Below are 23,219 nucleotides of genomic sequence, written 5' to 3'. Positions count from 1 at the left end.
AACACAATGCCTTTTGGTACACATTTAAATGATTTGCTCTAAGTGTGGAGAATCAGTGGTCAAGGCAGACCCGAGCTTCTCAAACCATTTCATCCTGTTCTCTCTCTATCTCTGTATCACTGTCCTCACATTTGGGGCCTCACTCAGCAAGTGGTAGGTGCAGTCATGGAGGTTGGAGGCAACTTCTGAGGGAGTCTACAGACATCTGAGCAGTTACTGGGAAACTAGGAGCAGAAACAGGTCTGCTCCTAAGGGCAGGATATACTATATTCACTATAAACAAATCATCTACTCCAATTCTGATTCCCCCATGGTCTTACATTGATGTCAAGCCCTGTACTTGCTGATCTTCCTCAACAGACAAGCAAGAAGGAAATCAGGCACACAGCTTTCAACTTTCACATGCTTACAGCCAGCTTGGCTCTGCCATTCACTGCTCCTTGGGGAGACCCTACTGAAGTTATGCAAATAAGGCTGCTAAACCAACCCCCATGGCATTCTGACCCATGACCTAAAGCCTCATTAATATCTGGGACTCCTTCCAGACCCACTCTGCTAGCATCAAACGGTCTGCACTCTACCAGCTTATCCTAGTGAAGTTAGCAAGGCTTCAGGACAGCCCAAGCTTTGTAGAATTGTTCAGACTTGTGAAACAGCTACAGAGGGTTTAAAAGAACCTTTAATTTCTCATCAAAGCATCATAGTTCACAAAGAATTAAAATAAAGGAAATTACAATGAACAAAAGGAAAACGAAAAATTAACATTCCCCCTTGTGTTTGAAAAACTGTTGGGGAAGTCAATAGCATTTAATGTATAATGAGCATCCACAACCTTCAGAAAGCTTTGGAAATCTTGACTATTAATTTGATCTTCTTTTTCTCCCCACTTGGATCAATGGAAATATTTTCTACATGTACATTTTCAAGACCCTTGTTCACTGTTAATTTTCTCTGTATCCTTTTCAACATCTTCCTCCTATAGTTTGTCAGTCACTGCCACAGAGATTCATCAAGGCTGTCTTGTAATCGCCACTGGTGTCATCCTGACAGGAGAAAAAATTAAAAAATAGGTGAGCATGGAAGTTCCTCTATATGCTCCAAGTGCTGACTTTGTCAGTCTGTGGAATATGCCCACACAGGAAAAGGATTTTGGAAAGAGCAAGCCAGACTTTAGCAGAGTTACTGCCAACTGACACACCATCAAAAGTGAACGGAGAAATGAGGCCTGTAGCTGCCACCTGAAATAACATTTATCAAGTCTAATTCTTTCCTTTGGAATGCAGGTGAGCAATTGGTCAGGGTTCTGTCCTGCAGAGCAGCACAAAGTCAGCACAAATGAGAGCAATCAAGCCAGTTGTGTTCAGATTTTATATCCCTGGATATTTGTGTACCATCTCTTCCCTACAGGAAGGGAAAGGGTATTAGAGCCCTGACACATGGTATTTTTTAAAAAGCCAAAACCAGGGTCATTTTTATCTAGAAGCACCACACAAAATATTCACTAGATAAAAAAATTTGCTCCCTTTGAATGTTTTGTGATGACAGGTGTAAAGCAGTTCCACCTCTGAGAAGGAATGAATATGCTGTACAGATCCTTGAAGACTGATCATTAATCAACATGACAGACTCTGACAGTGTCAATTACAAGAAAGGGCCTTCATTACAGAACCATTACTTCCCATGGGGACTACTAAGGATAGGGCTTCTGTGCCATTTGCACAGGGGGAGAGGAATGTCCCAGAGTCCTTAAGACAAACTGTAAAAACCAGAATTTCAGCCCTGAGAGGGGAGACACATTCACTCAATTCACCGAGACTCAAATGCTACAATAAGCTTTGACAAGGTTCAGTTTCTAAATCTGTCTCATCACAGTATATACCAGGCTTTCACCTGGGGTAAAGTCAGCTAAAAAATTCCAAACAACAGCAACAATAAGAAAAAAAAAAGAACACAAACAGAAACCCCCTCCGCACTGTTTTGACTTATATGGCACTGGCTTGAGGCAGTTAAGGATAGCAGAGAGAGAAAAGAAAATGGCACAGAAGTGTGGGATACGTGTAACAATTTAGATTCATCTAGAAGATCATGCAGTACATGGATACAGAGTCTGGTCCATGAAAAACCTGGTGCAGTCTCTTCTTGGGTTTGCTTTGTCCAAGTCACTTGTAGAGCATACAGTCTGACAACCTGACTCACCTTTCAAGCATATATGTCTCTCAAGGGGATGATAGTTAATAGGCCTAATGAAGGAGAGCCACGATCACAGCCAAAATGACATTGTTACTGTAAAACAACCATGGAAAAATCCCACAGTGCTAGACAGGTTAAGAGTACATGTAATGGCTAAGAATCATCATATCAAGATTCTGCTTACCAAAATCATACTGGAGAGAGACTTTCCTGCAATACGCTTGAATTCAGGCTTTATAAGATTCAGGTCAACTTCACTTCGAGACACAATCACCCTTATAAGAGTTCCATCATCTGTGCCAGCCCCCTGGAATAATGGATATATCAGTCTGTGATGTTAGTGGGTGTTCAAGGGATGAGCTGTGCAAACTGGTTCAGGACAGCAGGAGTCAGCTTTCAAACATCATTTGTCCTGCAGAACATCTGCATCCCTTTCTGGAGGGCCAACCCTCACACCTGTCCCCGGGGCCACCATCACCACCACATGCCCACCATGGAAGTGTGCTACAAGTTCTGTTTATGCCAAATGCAAAAGCAAACATGCTACAGAGTCAGAAATTGGCACTGAATACAGTGTAGCATCATCCATGCAATGTTTGGCTTCAACCAATGTTGTTTAATCATTCACAGGAAAATTAAGATCACATCTATAACAAAACAAATCAGTTATCTCAGCTCTCCAAAAAGTTGGGAGAGCTGACGTCTTTTACATATCAATTAACTGTTACAGGGGCACAATCTGCAAATGCCTTATGTGTCCCCATTTAGAACTCTCATTTTATACTGCCCTTGAGAGAATTGCTTCCTAAAGAGAAAACATTGTGTTCCAGTCGATTATGGAATGCAAAGCTTCACTATAATCAACCCCCTAGAAAAGCTTCTTCCAGAGGTTTTGTCTGTGTTCCAGAAAGTGGGATTGAGCTTCTTGCAGACTCTTAAACCAGAAAAACCAGACTCCCTTGGTATCTCAAGCTTAAAGGGTACTTTTCTACTGAAAGTTTTTGAAAGAATTCTGCTACTTTTTGCAAGAATTGCACAAAACTTGCTGCATTTCACCAAAACTTTGGCTCTTCAAGTTTGAGCTGGTGGAAGTTAAGTCCAATATGAAAACAAGTGTGTTACAATAAAGAGTCTTACCTTTAAAGCATGGTACAGCCTCTCTGCAAAGTAGCAACGGATGTTCCTGGTGCATTTCACTAGACATACAAAAAGGATCAGTAAGAATCAATAGTAATTCCAGTCCAGGGCAGCAGGTGATTCCGACACAGATTCAACATCCTTTCCATTAATTCAGTGTGCTCCAGAAATCTGTGTTTATCTTACCCAAGGGGCACACTTTACTGCCTACCAGATACCTTTATAAAGTAGATTCACCTCATAACAGTCAACTACTGCAGGAGAAAAGGCAGCAGATTCAGACAAAGCAAAGGGAAACATCATCGCTCTTACCAATAGCCAGCATGGCATCCTCAAGTGAACCATGTGTTTCACTCTTGATAGAGTCCTCTATGCTCTTACCAGCCAGTTTCTGGTATTCTTCAAACACTGTTTGAAACACAAACAACTTCAATTTTTTACCAAGCAATCTCTGAGGCATTTTGTGCCCAATATTTGCAGACACTGCCTGTGTGGTTATATGAACATACAGATCCTGCTAAAGCAATGGTCATATTTGCACCAGCAGGAGGCTTCAGTCAACATCAGAAATAATGTACAAAAATGGATGGCAATATTCACAAAACCCAAACCATCCCTGATTCTTAATTTCTTGCCTTCATTTGAAAATGTAATTTCAGTCATCTCAAGTTCATTTGGAAATCTGACCCTTCACTGCTGTCTTTAAACACGGAAATGAAGCAGAATACAGAAGGTGAGGCACACCTTTGGTCTTGTGGTTGGTGATGTAATTAGCTTCAGGAGCCAAAATAAAATCAACTTAAATCTAGGACTATGCTGCTCATGGCCCATGGACTTTAAAATGATGACCACACATTTTGGGAAAACTTACTATTTCAACCACAATTTTAAAAAAACAACTGAGAAAAGATGAGCAAAACACAAGTGCATATTCCAAGATATTTGAGTTCCCACATTAACAAAAGCTCAGGAACAGAGTCACTTTTCACCTTACACACTTTGTATACTCCAGGGTTCAGAAACATAGATATCTGTTTTTATTCCTAGCCTTCAGACTAACAGAGAAGGAAAACTATATAATGCAATGGACATCTTAATAAACTTTGCTCAGCATCCAAGACCATCAACACTCAAGACACTTTGAGGAAAGGGAATACAGAATAGACAGATGGATACAAACTTCTCAACTCAGGCCCACTCTATTAAAAAAAAAAAAAAGGCTGCAACAATTACATTCAGGTTTTAAAGACAATCAGCTCCAGGCTGCCATAGCACAGAGGAAATTGCCTGGTGCCATGGTAGGTTTCAAAGATTGGTTGCATTATGATAACAACTAGACGAATTTTGGTTTTTAAAGGCAGATACAGACAAAGACTCTAGAGGCCCCTTTTTTGTGTGTGTTTATTTTTTAAGTGACCTTGGGAGATTGAATTTGAAACACAAGGGGGAGCTGGCTTCCAGGGCATAGAAACAGCCTCAGAAGACCTCAGCTTGAAAAAGTTCAGGCATGCTTAATTTATCACCAACTACATTTATCAGTTTAGGTCTAGCTGATTTACATAGTACTTGATATGCTTAGATTAAGTCAACATAACAAAATCTGTTATGCCTCAAAAGTCTTGAGATGACAAGGTCAGGTCTCTGCTGCATGGACAGTGAGGAGCTGAGGTCTCTCAGCTGGAGAAGGGTTAGTGTCTTCCCTCCCAGCAGCCCTTGATGCCTTGATGCCTTTTTTAGTGATTTTTTTTAGTTTTTCCCCCCTAAAGGAACCACACTCAAGGGGTCATTTGTTTGTCCACCATATGCTCCTTGGTTAGAAAGGGACTCACGCACTCACTTCTTGGGTTTATAAAAACAACTATACCATCCTGTTATCAGCACTGTATAAAGGACTCCTAGATAAGCCACTTGGTTTTCAGCAGAACTAAGTCTTCATAATCTTTCATAAAGCTGCTGGCATCTTTTGGTTACTGAGTGACTAAGGATTAGAACATAGACTCAGGTACTTTTTTCCAACCACCCATCTCTTCCGCCTATAGCTCTGTCTCTTCTTTTTGGCTAGAGTGATTTCTCATTCCAGAGCTTGGGTGTGTGGGCTTTGCTCCATACCTTTCAGTAAGTGTGTGGCACTCCTTTTGCACAAGATGGTGATGAACTGTATCTCATCAGTGCCCCGTATCTTTTCTCCAGCAGCATAGAGAGTCTGTAATTTAACACACAATTATTAGTGAGATGTTCTGTGTGTGCAGCTGGTAAAGGAAGAGTTTGTCTGAAGGCATCACTAGGGTAAAGAGGTTTGAAGTAACCTAAAACACTGTGTGAACTAGAGTCTTCTAGAATGGTTGATTATGAAAACCTTTGACTGTCTTCTAGACAAATTGGAGCAGCTGCTGTCTCCATCCTTTCCATTCCTCCTGCAGCAGCTGGAGCAGCCAACAATACTCTGGAGGTTTCTTCCCTTTTCTTTCTTCTTCCACTCCACCACACCCATACACTTCACATATCAAAAGCAGCTGAGCACAAAGCCCAGGTCTCATCACTCCTCTTTGGAATGGCAAAGCTCAGCAGTGCAGGCAAAATTGAAGAACCCCAACTTGCTTACTTGAAGATCACCCCACCCCACACTATTGTGAGTCCAACCCTCTGATAACCAGGACTCTGTTCCCCGCTGAAGCACTCTGAATTTCAGGAAGGTGGGGATGCAGACGTATCTGAGCAATATCTGCAGGCATATCTGATCACAGGCATTTGAGAGTACCTCTGCATCCTGGAGAGCCAGGGCTGTGTCCACATAGAGAGTGGCATTGTCTCTCTCACCCTATGAGAAGAAAAAGAAAGGTAACCATTTTGTTTCAAAGATTCTTCCATCAATAAGGATCACAGCATCTGTTCTGGGCAAAGATCTATTATCCTTCTCAGCTATCTATTACTGCAGAGTGCTCAAGCAGTAATGCTTCAGACAGCACAAGTGCTAACTCCTTCACTGAAAGGCACTGAAATCAGTCATGGAGTAAAAAAATTCCTCAGTTATTCTGCTGCTAGGTAGAAAAATTGAGAAAATGTGATAGAGTAAATGCATCCAAATACACTCAACATCAAAGGCACAAACCCTAGAAAAGTGGTGAATCATAGTAGAGGGCCACTGTTTTCTAAGACCCTTGTAGAGTGCAGTGGCTTTACACATACAGAAAAGTGAGGTGTCTCCCTGCAGCAGAGCTGGCTCTAAGATTCCATCTCTTATTGCTGCTAAAGGATGGAGAGTTCCCTGCTTCAGTACATGGAAGCTGAAACAGATTCACTCCAAGTGACATGGTTGTCTCCGCAGTTTATCTGGTGATCATGACTGTACTGGCTTTTCTATTGCATGTCTTCTCAGAAAAGGAGGAGAAAAATGTGATGATCTTTATACCCTCATTTCTCTTTTCTAGCATTACCTGAAGAAGGCAAACCAGAATCTGTTCTAAGTAGCCACTTGTTTCCGATTTTATATCTTCTTCCAGATCAGAACCGTATTCTACCCAAAGGAAAGAGAAGGACAAGGGAAGGATTTGTTATTTGGGTGGTATAGTCAAGATATTACCAGTAACCAAAGGACACTGGTCAAAAAGGTAATTAGGGAACAAAATAGGGCTGAGACCACACCCTCAGTGATACCCAGGCTGGCGCTTGCATCCAGCTGAGTCACTAGCTCCCCTCCAAGGAATAAACCCAGAGCTAATGTTAGAGGTATAGTTGAAGGGACCAAAGAGATCAAATATTTACAAATACATATTTAATAAATGCCATCTATTTAATGGGGAGAAGCAGTCAAGTGCACAGCTCTAGTTTTGCTTGTGTTCTGACAATAGCCCTTGTGGCCAAACTGAGCCAAATCTGTGGTTTGCTGACCCTCTGCTGTAGCTGGATGAAGACCTAGAAAGGGATTTTCAAATTATCTCAGCATAACCATGTTCTATTTGCCAGGCTGAAACTAAAGTTAGGTTCCACCTTCTGGCTTTTAAAAAAGCCATTTTCCTGCTGACAGTGCTAGCTGGTAACACCATTAGTGCTGTGCAATCAGGCTCATTGCTCTGACCACAGAAATCTGAGCCCCAGGCACCTACCTTCTTTGTAAGCCTTGATTATCTCTTTGATCTGTGCTTTAGTCCGAGATGCCAAGATCTCTATGATAACACCTTCACTGGTTCCCACACCCTTTAATAGAAAACACAGTGGAGAAATAAAGGTGGAGAAAAGGATCTAGTCATGGAGTGTGATTTATTGCTAGAAAAGTATGGTCAAGGGAGGTGTTGGATAGCAGCAGTGTCAGGCTGTGTGCAGAGCTGTAAGAAACTGTCATGATGAAAGCTGGAGACAGAAAGCACATTTGGTTTGAACACGGTTTCTTTTACTGAGGTGCCTAATTTGTAAAGGATGATTTTATGTAACCCCACACTTCTGCAATGCATTTCTAGAGTCAGATCTTTGACAATAGACAGCATTAGAGGGATGTGGGGAGACCAATGCTTGGCTAGACAGTCATCTTTGGACCACTTTAATAGACCACTCTGCATCTGAAACATGTAAAAATACAGTACCAATAGGTAGGATCCCAGCTAACCCCAGCCTGGCCCTTGCACCACCACTCCTTAATTTCTTAAAGGTTTTGTGGCTCAGGTGGGGTGTCAGGGCAGCAGCTTAGTGTGTGAATTTAGAATCACAGAATATTCTGAGTTGGAAGGGACCCACAAGGGTCTTCAAGTCCAACTCTTCAGTGAATGGCTCCTCCAGGGACTGAACCCACAACCTTGGCATTATTAGCACCAGAAGCCTGGGAAGGCAACAGCAAAACTGTGAGACACACATGTACAGAAATTCTTTTATAGCCATAACCACAATATGCATTAATAATACAATTAACTATTTCTCAAAGGCTACTGCTAATAACAAACTTAACAACATAACAGTCCACTTATTACCAATTACATTAATAAGCACAATTACAGGAATTTAGCACTGCATTTTGGCTATTACGTAAATATCAGCATGCAATTTGCTTACCTTCATGGCATCATACAGCTCCTTGGCATCATACTTGAAGGGGGGGTACATGAGAGCTACAATGAGCCTCTCAAAGTTGCCACTCAGTTCAGACTTCAGACTTTCAATCAGATCCTGTTAAATATGCATCACATAGTTACATACACAGGATCTTTTTACTGCCCATGCTGTTTCCATCCCCATGGCCTAAGTAATGAAGCCGAATGACAGTATTGTGTTGATAGTTCACTAAAAAAGGTCCTGGAACTGAAATGGAACCTAACTCCCAAATGGGATTTGTCTAGGTGCTTCCGCATTTCCTGTTTTCTCAATACTTAAGCTTTCTCAGGTAGTAAATCATCCTGCAGCAAATCTTTCTCCATCCTGCTCTAGACAGTGAGCAGACTAGGCAGCTGAAGGCCTTGAATTGAACACAGGTAGCTTCAGGGAAAGCAGATTCCCAAAGCCTGCACATAAACTTGCACCCGGGACATTTGCAGAATCAGGCACAAAGTTTGCTTGAAGATACACTTCAAGCTTTCCTTTCACTACAGTGCAGGTTTTTCGAGGGTATGACTGTCTTTGTTTTAGTGGGATGTAAGCATTCTATTTATACATTGTTCCATATTTGCCACTCCCATATTTGCTTCCTTTTCTGAGACCCTTGCATGGCAGTTCTGTTTCCAGCAAGGGTCATTGGAGGCTCCAGAGTAGGGCTGGTAGCACAGCTGGCTTGTGGAAAAGTTTTCTCATTAAAAGTAAGATTTTTATCACAGAAACAAAGAGAGCCACAGGAAAACATGGTTGTCAATAACCACAGATTGTTTTCATTTTCAGAATTTCCAAACAACTGTAGTTAAATAAGTCTTTAAATTGAACTTTCTGTGACACTTAAAAAGGCCTGAAGCCAAACCAATATTTTACTCAAAATATCACTTAAAAAAATATCAATTTTTGGTACAGCTTCAAAAACAATAAAAAGCTACACTCTAAGTTGAAACTGATTTTTTAAAAGTGTTTCTTGTCAAAATGCATTTTACAAAAAAATTTAAATCTTTGGGAGAAAACCAAGTTTTTCTGATCAAAAATTGATTTCCCACATTCATCCCAGGCCTTATAAATAGATATTAATCTAGTTATTTGCAGAAGACCTGCGTATTGTTTGCATCATGCTTGCAGGATGAACTGTACACCCATTTACTACACCCTGGCTGCAGTAAAACAGTGTTTGAATATGGCTTTGCTTTGGCAGAACCTTTCCAAACTGTGCTTTGAAGGATTTGGCAATCTCTTGACGCTGTATATTGCTCCTCTTGGTTAGGACATCAATTATAGCTTGTTCATCAGTCCCTGTGGAGAGCAACAATAAGTCACAAACAAAGGTCACAGAATAAACTGAGACTAGTCCAAAATCCCAGTCTGAATATTCAGATAACTTTGCCTAGTTCATTGCCTTCACAAGTACATACTAAGGAAACTTTAATTTTTCACATGAAAAAAAAAGTTGTATCCCTGGATGCAAATTTCCTAAGGAATGGCTTTCGACTTAGCAAGTATAAGCAAAACTAGAATTTACATATGTGGTTGGAGTCAACTCACCAAGCCCTTTCATGGCCTTGTACAGGATCTGGGCATCAGGTGCAGCATCAAAGCGTAAAGCACCTGCCACAGACTTGCCCTCTTCTTCACTCTGAAAGAAGAAAAATCCAGGACTTTTCACTGCTGTATTTCATCAGCTGAAGAAAAAGCATTTGAAAAGTACAATAATGCCATTTGTTGCCTACACATGGGGAAGTCCCAGAAAATAGGAGAGACTGTTTCAAAGTTTCTCAGCAGAGCAAAAAGAAAACACAAGTTTCTCTCCAAAGAGAACACAAGTTTCCTGTCTCCACCTGCCTGTATCAGCCTTTGGCTCCCGGCAGAAACATGAAGTGCAAAGCATGGCTGACGCTGCTGCAAGAGTCAGCAGGCAGTGCAGGCAGTCTGGCAGAAAAACCTCAGACTGTAATAGATTGGACTTTCCTGTTCACCCCTTAAATACAGTGCTTCACAGCATGGATGCTATAGCATCATACTGCATTTCCCAGTGGGTTGGCGCAGGGTAGTTTTTAGATAGTTTTTTGATTTCCTGGAACAGTCTTGCTCTCACAAGCAATTTTTCTAAGTAGCTGCTGCTGCACTTCTGCACAGCTGGTTTCAGGAAGGAAGCATCTCCACTGGAAGGATTTGGGCTAAGAGACTACTTTGAAGGAAGAGATACCCCCCCCAGAGGAGTGCAGGTTTGAGTTCTTTGCTGTACCAAGGGCCAACTACACAAGAATCCCCCTGACAGACCCCTAAGGTGCCAATAGTGCCAGAGTCCCAGGGCAGAAAGACACACTGAGAATTATTTCAGTCACCACAAGGTAAGCAAGGCAATCAACCAAAACCCAGGCATAAAAGCTTTGATTTAACATAGCTTTTAGTCAAGGGACTGGCTTGGATATATTGTCACATCTCTAACAAGCTGGTCCTATCAACAGGAGAGTATGTGGGTGGATAGGCATGAAGAGTCATCATCACTTTATTCCAACAATAGACAGTTTTCTCTTTCTTAGCAGCAAAGATATTTAAGTTGGAAACAACTATATTCTCATAAATTTACTTTCAGAGATTGTGTTAATATTGAATTAATGGTATCAGTATGACCTGCTGGATTTTTCAATGGTGGTGACTTCACGGCCAGAAAAAAAATCAGAGCTCACAGACCAGAATGTCCTACCTGACTTGCATAATATGGACCACCAAGTGCCACCCACCAGCCTCCTGCTGTGATGCAAATACCCTCTGCTCTTATTTCCTGTGAGAGAGTACCAGTAGATACAGCTGGCACATGTTTGCTTGCTGGCCCCTTTGCCAGCCAAGCTCCAGGAGCAGTGACAAGGGACCAAGAGGCAATGATGAGTATTGAGAGAGGCAGTATGTTCATCAGTCAGCAAGACTTGCAGAAGTTTGCTTTACAGCCAGCACAGACTCCTGCAATACCACACCTTGTCCCAGCAGAAAGAGCAGCTGTGAAGCAGATGGTGTCAACAGGAAACTTCTCAACAGACGAAGCTTTGAATTCAAATAATCACTGAACAGCAAGTTTAAGGCTGTGGTGAAGCTGTCACTGCAGAAAAAGCAGTGACAGACTAGGTAGTATTGCCATCTCCAACGGTTTGTCATTGGCCTAGAGGTGTCTGGCTGAGCTGGCAGGTGCACCTTTTGTAGCCCTCTGCTAAGACAGCCAGCACCATCACAGCTTTCTGGGAAAGCAGGTTGCACTCATCCATATGATTTTGCTCTGAAAAAGATGGTCAATCCTCTCTAGCTGCATGCAAGGAACATGTGAAAAAACCCCCAACATTCTGGATGCATGCCTGGTGACTCAGTCAAAGAGGGAGTGCAAAACTGAGCTTTCATTTGGAGGCAGTGGAAACAAATTAAACAATGATCTCTTTTCGTACTAATCCCAATAAACAGTTACGTCCCTTCCTGGGTCAAGTAGCACACTCATGACTCACTCATAGACCTCATTCTCCATGTGCATAATTGTTGCAGCACAGGTACAACCACATCAACTTTTCAGAGAAACCCTGTTCAGTTTGGTCTTGTTTCCCAGTTGAATTGATCCTACTACTACCTAACCGAAACTATTCAAGGCATTTGTGTCACTCTTAATGTAAATATGAATAACTGGCACAAAAGCAGTAGAATCAGTGTACCTGACAACTGATGCTCTGAAAAGTTTTACCTATAAATGAAAGGAAGGATTAAAAGCTTTACTACCAAAATATCTTCAAAACTAAACAATAGTTTATTGAAAAGCTGGAATTTGGGGACAGGTAGGATTACATTTTGAGTTTTCTCAGTAGCAAGTTTCTCAGAAAGTTTCACACTTTTTCATTCTTTTTTTTTTGCCTTTGAACTGTATTTTTTATGATGGGTTTAGAAAACCAAAACAATTTTTCCCCATCCTTCCTTGGGCCTCTCATTTTCTTTTCATGCCTCCACCCCCTACAACACCAACTAGCAAGAGATCACTGGAGTTTTCAAGGATTTTTCTCCTTCTTTTCTCATTCTAAGTTTAGAAATTATTTCCAACTTGGAGTACTGGGGAACAGAACAGCAGAAAGGGAAAAATTAAAGTGAGAGCTACTCCAAGCTTTGGAAATGCATCTATTTGATTATACTAAACTTCCAAAAGGAAAGAGCAAAGCAGAGAGAACTCAGCAGAAAGGAACATTACAACTTTAATCTTTTTTGGGGGGGAAAAAATATTTTGAGATTATGAAAGTTTGCTATCTGAATCCTACTGAAGGAAAGTAGGAATTAGTTTGGCAATCCCTGTTCCACAAGGTATTTTGGGGTTAGTTTGGTTTTTTTCTTCTGGTCCTCGCCCCTCAGTTGCAAAATTGTAACTGAGAGCCCGAAAAATCGGTCAGGTCTATGCAGGGAGTAGTTTCTCCCTCCCTGATGGCTGCATTGCATTGGAGGCAATATAATACACTAAAACAGCTCTCCTGTGATTCCCAGGTACTTTTGCTGGCATGTGGCAGGGGGGCCCCTCACCCCCTGCTCTGCCACCAGCTGGGAGAGGAGCAGCAGCACTGGAGCCTCGGTGCAGGTTTACCCTTTGCACAGGCTGCTTAAACATGAAGCTGTCTTCACAACAACAAGTGAGGGAACTCTGGGACAAATCTTTCAACAAACGAGCCAAAAGCATTCCAGAGAAAGCCTGTGCACTACTGGCAGAGGTGCTGGGCAGGGGTTGGAACAGTAAAAGAAGACTTCTCTACCAGTACTCCTCCACTGCATGTCTCCAGCAGGTCTCTTCTAGGCTTTGGCTTATAGTTATCTGGAGATGAAATCTGTGGGTAAAACCTGGCCTCCCACAGAGGCTAACGGGAGAGCTGCTATGGATGGCAGCAGAACTGGGCACATCATCAGAGCTACCTGCTGCCTGGCTGGAGCTCGACCCTGGAGGCTGCCTCAGCGCACCCCATGAGCATCTCCCATCCTGCCAATTCCTCTCAAAGCCACAAGAGTTTACAAGAGAACATACACAGCATTTCTGGCTCCTAGCAAACAGACAGGGTATACAAGGACACATTGTTGTTGCAATATTAAAGACCTACCAAAGAAAGACATTATGGCTTGACTGTATCTTTCTCTGTGACCACAGCCTGCCAGCACAACAGGGGACCAAAATGGGGACAGACCAGTGCCCTGAACTCACACTTGACCACAAGAGAAGGGAGCAGACAAGGAGCCCGCAGCTTGCAGACCTCAACTGTGTAACTTTGCTGTTCCATGGTACCATCTCCCCATGCACATAGGCACACAAACACCCCCCTGCACCACTCTCAACTGAAGGGTCAGGCAGAGTCTACTCCTCTTCTTATAGCCAGCAATCATGTTAACACCTTCATTCATCAGTGTTTTTGAAATGCTGAATGCTGCTGTGCAGCCAGAAGAACAGTAAACAGGTCTTGCTGATTTTTAAAGGAAACTTTTCATTCCGACACAATGCCTGATACAACTTATAAGTTACTTTATTATAGTTCCAAAAAAACTCAGGGTGTCAATATATCCTCTACTTACCCAGGCCTTCCACCACGCCATTGCAGCCTCAGTAGTGATACCTGGCTCTGTTGATGAAGAAAACCACACATATCATACCTCATGGTTAGAGAATCTGAGATTTGAAGGGAGGCATAGGGAGAAGAGGAAGAAGCAAAAGTTCTTTTCAATAAACTTACCGCAAGAAAAGTGGAATAACTGTACTCCTCTGGAGGCTTGTTCCCTCTGGAAGCCACAGAATGTAACTGACCTCTCTGTGTTCGGCACACGCAGGTATAAAGCATCCTTATCTACAAATTCCACAGGGCAACACCCTCAGACATGGCTCAACCTGTTTTTCACATATGAGCTCACAGGGAGAGATCAAGTTGCTTAATAAACGAGGCTTCCCTTGTGAGGAGCCCTACGTTCAACCTTGTTGACTCACTGTAATGTTTCCACTGCTTCTCCCAACATACGCCCTTCCCTGCTAACATTTTGGCCTCTGGCACAGACACAACATGCAAACTAGGTAATTTCTCAGTTTAAAACTCCACTGAGAGTAGGTGAATTCTGCTACAATAGAATAAGCCATTCATTATTACCAACTCTTGCTGTCTCTACCAATCTGGAACACTGCAAAATGGAACTCTAGAAACTTAAACTCTCCTCTACCTCCTTTTCTTCAAAAACTTAACCCTCCTCCAAACAACCACAAAAAATCCAAACCAAACAAACAACACACCCAGCCACACTCCACACCATCCATGTCCTATACTTTAAGAGTGAAACTCAGTAAAACATCAGATTGTACAGAGACTTAGGAGGTTCCCCCATCCTATACCTAGACTTTCACAATATCAGTCACAAACCATCTCTAGGGTAGCATAGGACCAGCATATCTAAGGCTAAAAGCTTTCAGTAGTGCCTCAGCAAAGTGGTCATAGAGCTTGCACCATCTGCTGTGACATGTTAGGGCTTAGGAACTGAGTGTGAAAATTTTCTTTTTTTTAAAAGAAAAAAACCCCAAACCCCCAAACAGCTGAATAACTCTAAGCACTTTAATTTGGAGAAATGTTTCTGTGAAATCATCTGAAATATCTTATGGTTGTAGCAATATTTTCCTGTCTAGACTTTAGTCAGAATCCACCCATGCCAGCATTTATTTATTTACTTTCAATGGGAAGCTACCCTGATGGAAACATTCCCAGTAACTATATCTTAACCCTTGCTATGTAGGAGCTTTGTGCCCTCCCACATTTACAGACACATATGGGATGCTGGGTAAATACCAAGCTATGGGCCTCTCTTATTTCCTTTGCCCACACAGCTATTTCACTTAACTCAGAAAGGTCTCTGATGGCCTGGGAAGTTGCCCTGGCTATTCCCAAGAGAATGAGCTATGCCAGCAGCTGCTGCCTCCAACACATCCATCATATGGTGAGGGCAAGTTGTGAAGGAGACATTTCCCTTGGTATAACAAGCATGCTGCTGGGTCTGCACTGGCTTTGTTTCTAGCCATGTTTGAGAGGCAGGTTGATCAACAGTACACAGCAAGGAGAGCTCATGAGCGGTCCTTCAGTCCTCCTCTTCCCGGGAGTAAGGTGTCTTCACAAATAGGGTGCATTTACTTTTGCTGGATCCCAATATTTGCTGCCCTTTTCCCTGGGTTGGGATTTAATTTGGTCAGCTTACCATGGAGGTAAGCTTTCTTGAGGACTCCAAGGATAAAGAAGCCCTTCTAAACAGAAAGTCACAGAGTTACAGCAAACAGCCATAGGTCACAGAGGAGAGCAAAGACCAAACCAGACAGAAAATAAGAAAAAGTCCAAGTGGCCATTCTTCCCATCATGAACTACAAAGGATATGAAGGGACACACCAGGAGATTTTAATGCATAGAAACACTGGCCAGGTTTTAAGAAATCAATATGGATGGGCTAGGAAAGGTCTAGAGAGTCTGAAACCTGCTGCAAGGCTCAGAGCACGGCTGCACAGTCTGATTAAAGACCAGAGCAGTCAGCACTCGCAGGCCAGTGGAGCAGGAGGCAGACACTAGAGTTCAATACCCCTTTTGCTTCCACAAATACAACTGAAATACTGTTGAACTGAGCAGCTGTAAACATGAACAGATTTGTCTTCATTGCACTTCTTGTCCCTCCCTTAACACTCATGCTGTGCACGTGAGTGAGCCTATCTGTGGTTCATGAATTTTACTGTGGCATACCAGAGAGACACAAACAGCTTTTACAGCACCAGTAAGCAACGCAATGGACAACCTCCCATACAGCTCAGTGATTACTCTCAGGAAAATGCAGAACTTTAGAAAAGGGGCAGAAGATGATGCATGGGCTCTCCCAAGCCCAAATGTCTTAATGTTGCCATTGCCCCCCACCCCCGAGGTCATACTTGCATTTTAGGTATTACTCCATTTTGAAAAGCAAACTCCAAATGCACTGACATGACTGTCTATAGAAACTTTGCTCAACATAATATTAAGGTGGTTAGAATTTGTCTCAGTGACTGTGTTTGCTTGCTCTGTAGTACCTCACAAAACACAGCCATCTCTCAGCTATCTGCAAGAGGATCAATCACGCCCTGGGCACAGACACCAGTAGCGTGTCTTTCTCAAGCCTCCTCTAGGCTTTCAGAGAGTCCTTGCTCCTATTGATATGCCCAGCACAGCAAGAGTGGGCAGCAACCTCCAGCAAAAGAACACCTTGCACCATAATCAGGTTTGGCTTGTGCATTTTTAAGCCATTTAGTCCAAATCAGTTTTCATCTAGATAAAATGCAGCAGGTACCAGTATACTTAGTTTTTTTTTGACTTCGCCCTTGGGACTTCCTAAGCTTGAATCAGTGATATTGGAGTTGTCCCTGATACATCCTCAGCCAGAGCAAGGGATGTTATAATAGAAACCACAAGCGGAATTTTGCTCAACCTTTTTCAAATCGCAAAAATATTTAAGGCATAACAAAAAGGTGCCAATAGCCTTAGAATGGTACATGACTGACATTACTTCAAGAAGCTTTTGCTACCCATTAAATTCTGGCTGTTCTCTTCTAGGTTGAATGACAGCAGTCTAAAGGATGCTCTAATTTAGACTGAGGATGACTAGTCTTCTAGGGTACAGAGGCAGCCCTGTACTGGCAAAGTTTCAGGCCATGAGCTGACTGCTTTGAACATGAAAGCTTATGGAAACCAGGTTCTCAACTGCACAGCAATTTCCTTTCACGGCTTTCACTTCTAGTAGAACCTTTTCAAGCCTATCAAACCCAGCACAGTCCATTGGCAATTTCATCCCAAAGTATGCATTTGTTTGTTTTTTCAGCCAGGAGCTTGGAAATCAAGTGCAATAATTGAGGAAAAACCAGACCAAACACAGAGATACATTGTTGTGCAAAGTAATAATATAATAATCATATAACAGAACTACTTAAATTTTAAGAAAGAAGAGCATACCCCTTAGACCAAACAGGTCTTCTGCTACAAGGCTACAAAATTGATACCTTTCTCGAATCCAGTCTGTAAGTGGTACCATGTAGAACTCAAGCTCTGACAAGAATCCAGTTCAGCAAACTGCAGAATTTATTTTTTTTTTAATGCATAACAGAAATCACCAAACTCACATAGCACTATGCTTTCCAGGTCTGAACATTATCCTTTCCTTACAAGTCTTTTAGGTCTGCACCCACTACTAACAGCACTTGGCCCTACCTTCCAGCGTCTTACAGCAGTCTCTTACCCCAGAAGCTTGCAGACACAATCTTACTGTGCAAACTACACTAGTTTCATCCTGCAGATTTTAAGCCGCAATATAAACAAGCCCAGAGACCATGCACTATCTTCTGCTGCTCTTTTTTTTTTGTTTGTTTATTTTCTTCTTTTCTTCCTGCTTAAATGGATACAGGCAGCTGAATGCCCTCATAATTCTTAAGAGCAAATGCCTTTCCATATACTAATCAGTTCACCATCACCTGAAATCAGATCTCTAAATGGGAGAGCTGTGTAAATTTGCCAGCAAACCAATCCAAACAAAGTTATTGTCTGTTTATAAATGAGGTGTGAGCTGGGTGGGGAAAAGGGTCAGATGGTGAAGGCAGCAGTTTTGAGCAAGAAGAGTATCTGTAATGCAAAAATAAAGTTGCTAAAGCCTAAAAAAACCTGTACTCACTTACCTGGCAGCTCACTACTCACCCTGCCCTTTCCTCTTGTGCTTTTGAACCATGTTTCACAGTGAAAATGACCCCAAAAGAGGTTTATTTCCATTTGAAAATCAGTAGCACAGCTTAATTTTCCCAATTTCCTTTCCTCACTACAGCAAGCAGCTATGAGCCAAGTATCATAAGAGAAAATTCACATTTGTATGTTGTGGAGGATGTTCAATCACAGAAGAAGCAATAGAGTAAAAACTCAGGGCTTGATTCCCCTCAGCATCTGCGTAGCTCAGGAGGTTGAGCCCTGGTGACAGCGGGTACAGCCAGTGTTGTGGGGACTCCACCCAGAGGTTTGCAAAGGTTAGTGAAGGGTGCATTGACTTTGCTTTTAGGATCACCTTTGCTGCCCGGAGTCTGTCTGCTGTGTGTGGGAGAGTGAGGGCGAGGCACTAACATGGACACAGCAGAGCACATCCCTTTGGCTTGCACTGCCTCTGCACTGCTGCTGACTCTGGCTGAGCATTTTCCTGCTCATTCCTTTCTTGGGTTAGTACTGGTGCCAAGGAATTCCTCCCAGTTGCCCTAACAACCTTTCCCCACACAAAGCAGGCAATTGCTGTACTTGTTTAACCCCAAAGGCCAATAAGGAAAGCACCTTCTGAGTCAAAAGGGTCGAAGGCAGCTCACTTGGGTCTGATGGGACATGACAGATGCCAGGAGTTCTCATGCCAGCAGAAGGTGATAGGCAGCATTTGGGAAGTCTTTGGATACTTGCCTGTGAAGTATTTTGTGTATGTACCTACCTCGCTCTGTGGGGATTGGGTTTTTGTGCACTCCTTGATGGAGTTAAGTACAGATGTATGTACACAATTAAACACAGTTCTTCTGCTTGAAATTACCTGTGATGGAGACAGACTCACACAGAGCAACCTAAGAACTAAAAAAGAGAAAATTTTTCTCACATCCCTGAATGTGTATGAGTCCAGCTGCTTGTAGCAAGGCAGCAACATACCCTTTACTGCTTGCATTAACTGGCATGGCCAGCCTATCTTGGTAAGATACCAAGCTGATTTTCTCCAGCTTTTACATGCTTACTAGTAGGGAGAAGACATAAATTACTTTTACTTACAGTAGGAAAATAGCAGGTTTGTTACACTGCCTGCAAGGTGTATAGTGTAGTGTCCAGCCTTCTTGACCAGCTAAGGTATATACCAATATCATTATGACAGGGTCATTAGGCACAACTCACATACTACGTAGCTCAGAGAGAAGCCTTTGGTTAGGCACAGGAGACAATCACAACTCTTCAGAAATCCTACTATCCTGCTGAGGGCTGGGGTAGGCTGGACACAGCTGGGACCAGGGACCACCAACACCTGATGCCATCCTTTGTAGCCCTTAGTGGCTTGCTTCACTCTGCAGCAGGAATTGAACCAGCAGCTCCTCTCACAGGCTCACCCTGATGCTGGTCTTGCAGTACTGTCCCAAAGTAGCAGCTGCATCTGGATGACTGTAGATCCACACAGAGTTCAAGAATTGCGGAGTAATCTGTACTGAAGGAGGAGGTTAAGGTTAAAAACCAAGAGGATATGGTGTCACTTCTGATTTTCTGGTAAAATTAAAGGTAATACTTACTAGTGCTTCAAGGAACACCCAGCTTTGGCATTGGCTCCTCATCTGCTTGTATATCTCATTTTGATTGCATTTAGTGTTCTTTTTCATGTTCTTCTCCACAACTAGTTTGCCCTGAGCTTTGAAGTGGCCATATTCCAGCCTAGAGCTGGCCACACTGAAGACAGTATCCTCGAGAACACTCTGTGAGATGCTACTAGTTCAACTAGTCTAGCAATGGTGGCTTATAATTGCTCAGTGGCACAGTCTGGGAGCACTGCATAGTAGTACTGTGTCTTGGTGCTAGTACCAAGGGCCTAAAGCACTTCAGATCATGGCCCTGTTGAGTCTGAAGAAGTAGGGAGCCAAAGAGTAATCACTGGTTTAAAGAGTGCACAGATTATTAGGACATGATGTTTTATCATGACATTGTCATCAAAAGAAACAAGTGTACAATTGATACACTAGGAAGAACATTTCCATGAGGTTTAGAAACTTCTCTGTGTTCCTCTGTCACCTGTAAAACCAGTGGAAAGTCCCCCAGTCATTTCTGTCTGAGCTGAGCCAGATGCATGGCCTTTTGGTTGATTTTGGTTCTCTTCCCTTTGCTGCAGAATTGCAGTGACACCACTGAAGTCAGTGTGGTCACGCCAGTTACAGCAGCAACACTGCAACTGGTATCCAGATCTCTCTTGGTGGACATAGAAGAGGCATCTCAAAATCTTGACAAAGTTAAAAAAAGGCAAAGAGACATGAAATATTGCTTCCCTCTTTTGGGACTATAGCATTCAGTCTCTATTCAAGTACCTATGAGCTTCATCACATAAGCAGATTGGGAACATTTAACAGGTATGGACAGTTGCTGAACCAGATCTGACAACAATGTGGACACATACATCCTCCCCTCACCCAGATGCCAGCTGCTAGGACCTGTTGAAAAATTCACAGCTACTGGGAATGTGTGAGGGGGAATTGTTTGGGTTTGCATTTTACTGTGTGCTTACACAATGGTTGTTCCTTCCTAAGATAAACCAACTTATTTCATAAATTGTTTTTGTAGTAACAAGAACAGAAAAGAGGGCAAATAATCTTATAACAGAGAAGACATTTTTTATTATAAAGGACCTAAAAATAGCAATACCACTGCTGAAACAGCCATCTCTCCTTAAACTGAGGGCTGTGGTCTAGCTGTGTTAGTTGAAAATCTTCCAAGTGTTGAAAGTTTTTCTTAGAGACCTCTTCCAGATATTGGTGGGTGATCTAAAACCAGCCCTTCTGCGATACTGAGATGATTAGAGTCCACTGAGTCAAACCAGAGAGGATGTGTTCAGGGTCATGGAGAGAGCAAGAAATCAAAACAACCTCTCCCAAGAGTCATCCTCACAGGACCACAGCGTCTCAGTTGCAGAATGGCACCAAGTATTCATTCATGTCTCAATGGACTACCTTGTGTCCCAAACTGTGGGTTATTTCCAGTGCCAAATATTCTCAAAAAGGTGATAAATGAGGGCAGAACATTTCAGACAAGGAATCATCATCAGCTCACTGTTAAGTGTAAGAAAAAATAGGATCGCTAGTCAGAGCTTGTTTGCCAGGAAAATTTTATTTGGCAGATTTCAGGTTTGACCTGTGTCTCTTTGATAGTGATACAGCAAGGAGGTCACAGCTCAGTGAGTGTGCCTGTATGAACTCCAGTGTGGAAAACAGCACAGGCTCATGCACACTGCTGCATCACCAGCTTGGCTCTGCATGACAGCTGCAGGATGCAGGGGTATGGCCAAGCAAGGAGTAGCTCTGAGGAAGGTGAAGGAGAGAGCCTGGAAAGAGGCACGAATTAAGCTGGAGAGGGAGTGGATTTGTCAGAGGCCTAGGAGTGCCAGAAGGAGGAAAGGTGACAGCTCCAAGGCACATCCCAGGCTTCCTTCATGGATCAGCCTGCAGTGTAAACACAGAGCACAGAGCAGTGGGATTGCCAGGTTACAGTTACTTAGCTGTGGTTCTGCTACTGAATGGTCCAGGAACACTGAATCCTTCCCAATCCAAGAACTGAATCTTAGCTGCAGCCTTTAGCCATCTGACCATTTTTAATTGCAGAGAGGTGGTTTGGTACAAGATGCGTAACAATAGATGCTGTTGGCTTCAGAGACAGTCATCTTCTCCAATGCTGGACATTAGTGAAAGCACCATATTGCTGCAAAAACTGTATGATGTCTGGGGGGTTGCTCATATTAGGTCTGATTATGGTCCTATGAGTTTCTGAGAATCTCAGCAGAGACTTGAACAATTCCTATACAGGCAGCAAAAGTACCCCTTTGCTTCCCAAGTCAATGGTAACTGGAAAACAAATGAAAACTCTTATCCCAGAAGAGTTTTACAATTCCCATTTCCAATTCCCATTTCTATCAGAAGATGGTTCTCTCTCCTGAGTGTGTGCCTGTGTCTGTCTTGGTGAAGCAGTTTGATCACATAGATATGCATCTGCATACACTCCCTTCTAAGATTACTGGCAGCACTGTGGACAAAAGCATCCTGATCTACCAGGGTAAGTATGGATTTTCCCCCTGCTTAGTAACTGTGCAAGTTCTAGCCAAACATGTGGACTTTGCAACGGCTCAGAAAGTGAGATGGTCCAGAGAGGACAGATGAACAGAGGGCACCAGGACAGCACTTACACTTTGTGGGCAGTAGAAGAGGCTGTTGCTGGAAGTGGAACTGCCAGTTTATGCAAGATTTCCACAGCAAAACCAGCTTGAAACAGGTTTTTTTGTTGTTGTTTTAAAGCAATGCCTGTTTCCCAGTCTGTTCTGGCTGATTTCCCACTCTGCTCTGGTGAAGTCCAAGTGGGCTGCTCCACTGTGGGACACAGACTGCTGAGTCCTGCCCTACAGTGGTCCCCCACCATGGCTGCTGCCTCCCTCCTTCACCCCAAACCAGCACTGCCCTTAACAGAGCTCTGAGCGCTGCCCGGATGCCACCCCAAATGGCCCCTCTGGGGTGAGACCATATGCCATAACGTCCCAGCACCTGTGTGCAGTGGCTTCCCTTCCAGAAGTGACAGCCATGCCAAATCTTCTGGCATCTTCTGGCAGCATCTTTGTGGGTCTCACTGCATCCATGCTGCAAAAGGCTCTGTCAGCCCTCACTGGACTAACCCTACAATAACAATCCAAAAGGCTTTGGGGGTGACATCTGACCTCAGCCTGCTGTTTGAGCACCAAGAGACTTGCAGAGACAAGAGCTTTCTCACAGCTCATCCCCTGCATGCAGCTCTCCAGAAGCTGGTTAGGAAAGGGGCTGCTGGGGCCAGATGCTGGCAGAGAGACATCATGTACTTTGCTTGGCTGCAAACGCATCGACAGGCTATTTTTATGCTTATTTCCTGCTCTTGAGTTGGGGCTGCTCCTGAACTACCAAAAATACTGGAATGCCAGACATGAGTCATGTGGATGGCCAGCAACAGGAGCCTCTCCAGCCTCTTCTCTCTGCCCCAGGCAGAGCTGCAAAGGTATCCAGAGAGAAAGGC

At 43.1% G+C, this 23,219-nt stretch overlaps 1 protein-coding gene across 1 annotated transcript; it reads right to left on the bottom strand.

Moving 5' to 3' along the window:
- Positions 1 to 661: 661 nt before the first annotated feature.
- Positions 662 to 14,206, bottom strand: ANXA8L1 (annexin A8 like 1). Its single transcript, XM_032694905.1, has 13 exons — positions 14,130 to 14,206; positions 13,972 to 14,018; positions 9,946 to 10,036; positions 9,602 to 9,696; positions 8,368 to 8,481; positions 7,431 to 7,521; positions 6,762 to 6,841; positions 6,086 to 6,145; positions 5,437 to 5,530; positions 3,640 to 3,735; positions 3,328 to 3,386; positions 2,375 to 2,497; positions 662 to 1,043 (listed from the first exon to the last, which is right to left on the bottom strand). Exons 2-13 carry the CDS (start codon positions 13,990 to 13,992, stop codon positions 987 to 989), a joined length of 981 nt encoding a protein of 326 aa, XP_032550796.1. The 5' UTR covers positions 13,993 to 14,018; positions 14,130 to 14,206; the 3' UTR covers positions 662 to 986.
- Between the last annotated feature and the right edge of the window lie 9,013 nt (positions 14,207 to 23,219).

Source organism: Chiroxiphia lanceolata, chromosome 8 (assembly GCF_009829145.1).
Source record: "Chiroxiphia lanceolata isolate bChiLan1 chromosome 8, bChiLan1.pri, whole genome shotgun sequence".
Classification (NCBI taxonomy): domain Eukaryota; kingdom Metazoa; phylum Chordata; class Aves; order Passeriformes; family Pipridae; genus Chiroxiphia; species Chiroxiphia lanceolata.
The sequence above is the reverse complement of the archived record's forward strand: the minus strand, read 5'-3'. Positions and strand labels throughout refer to the sequence as shown.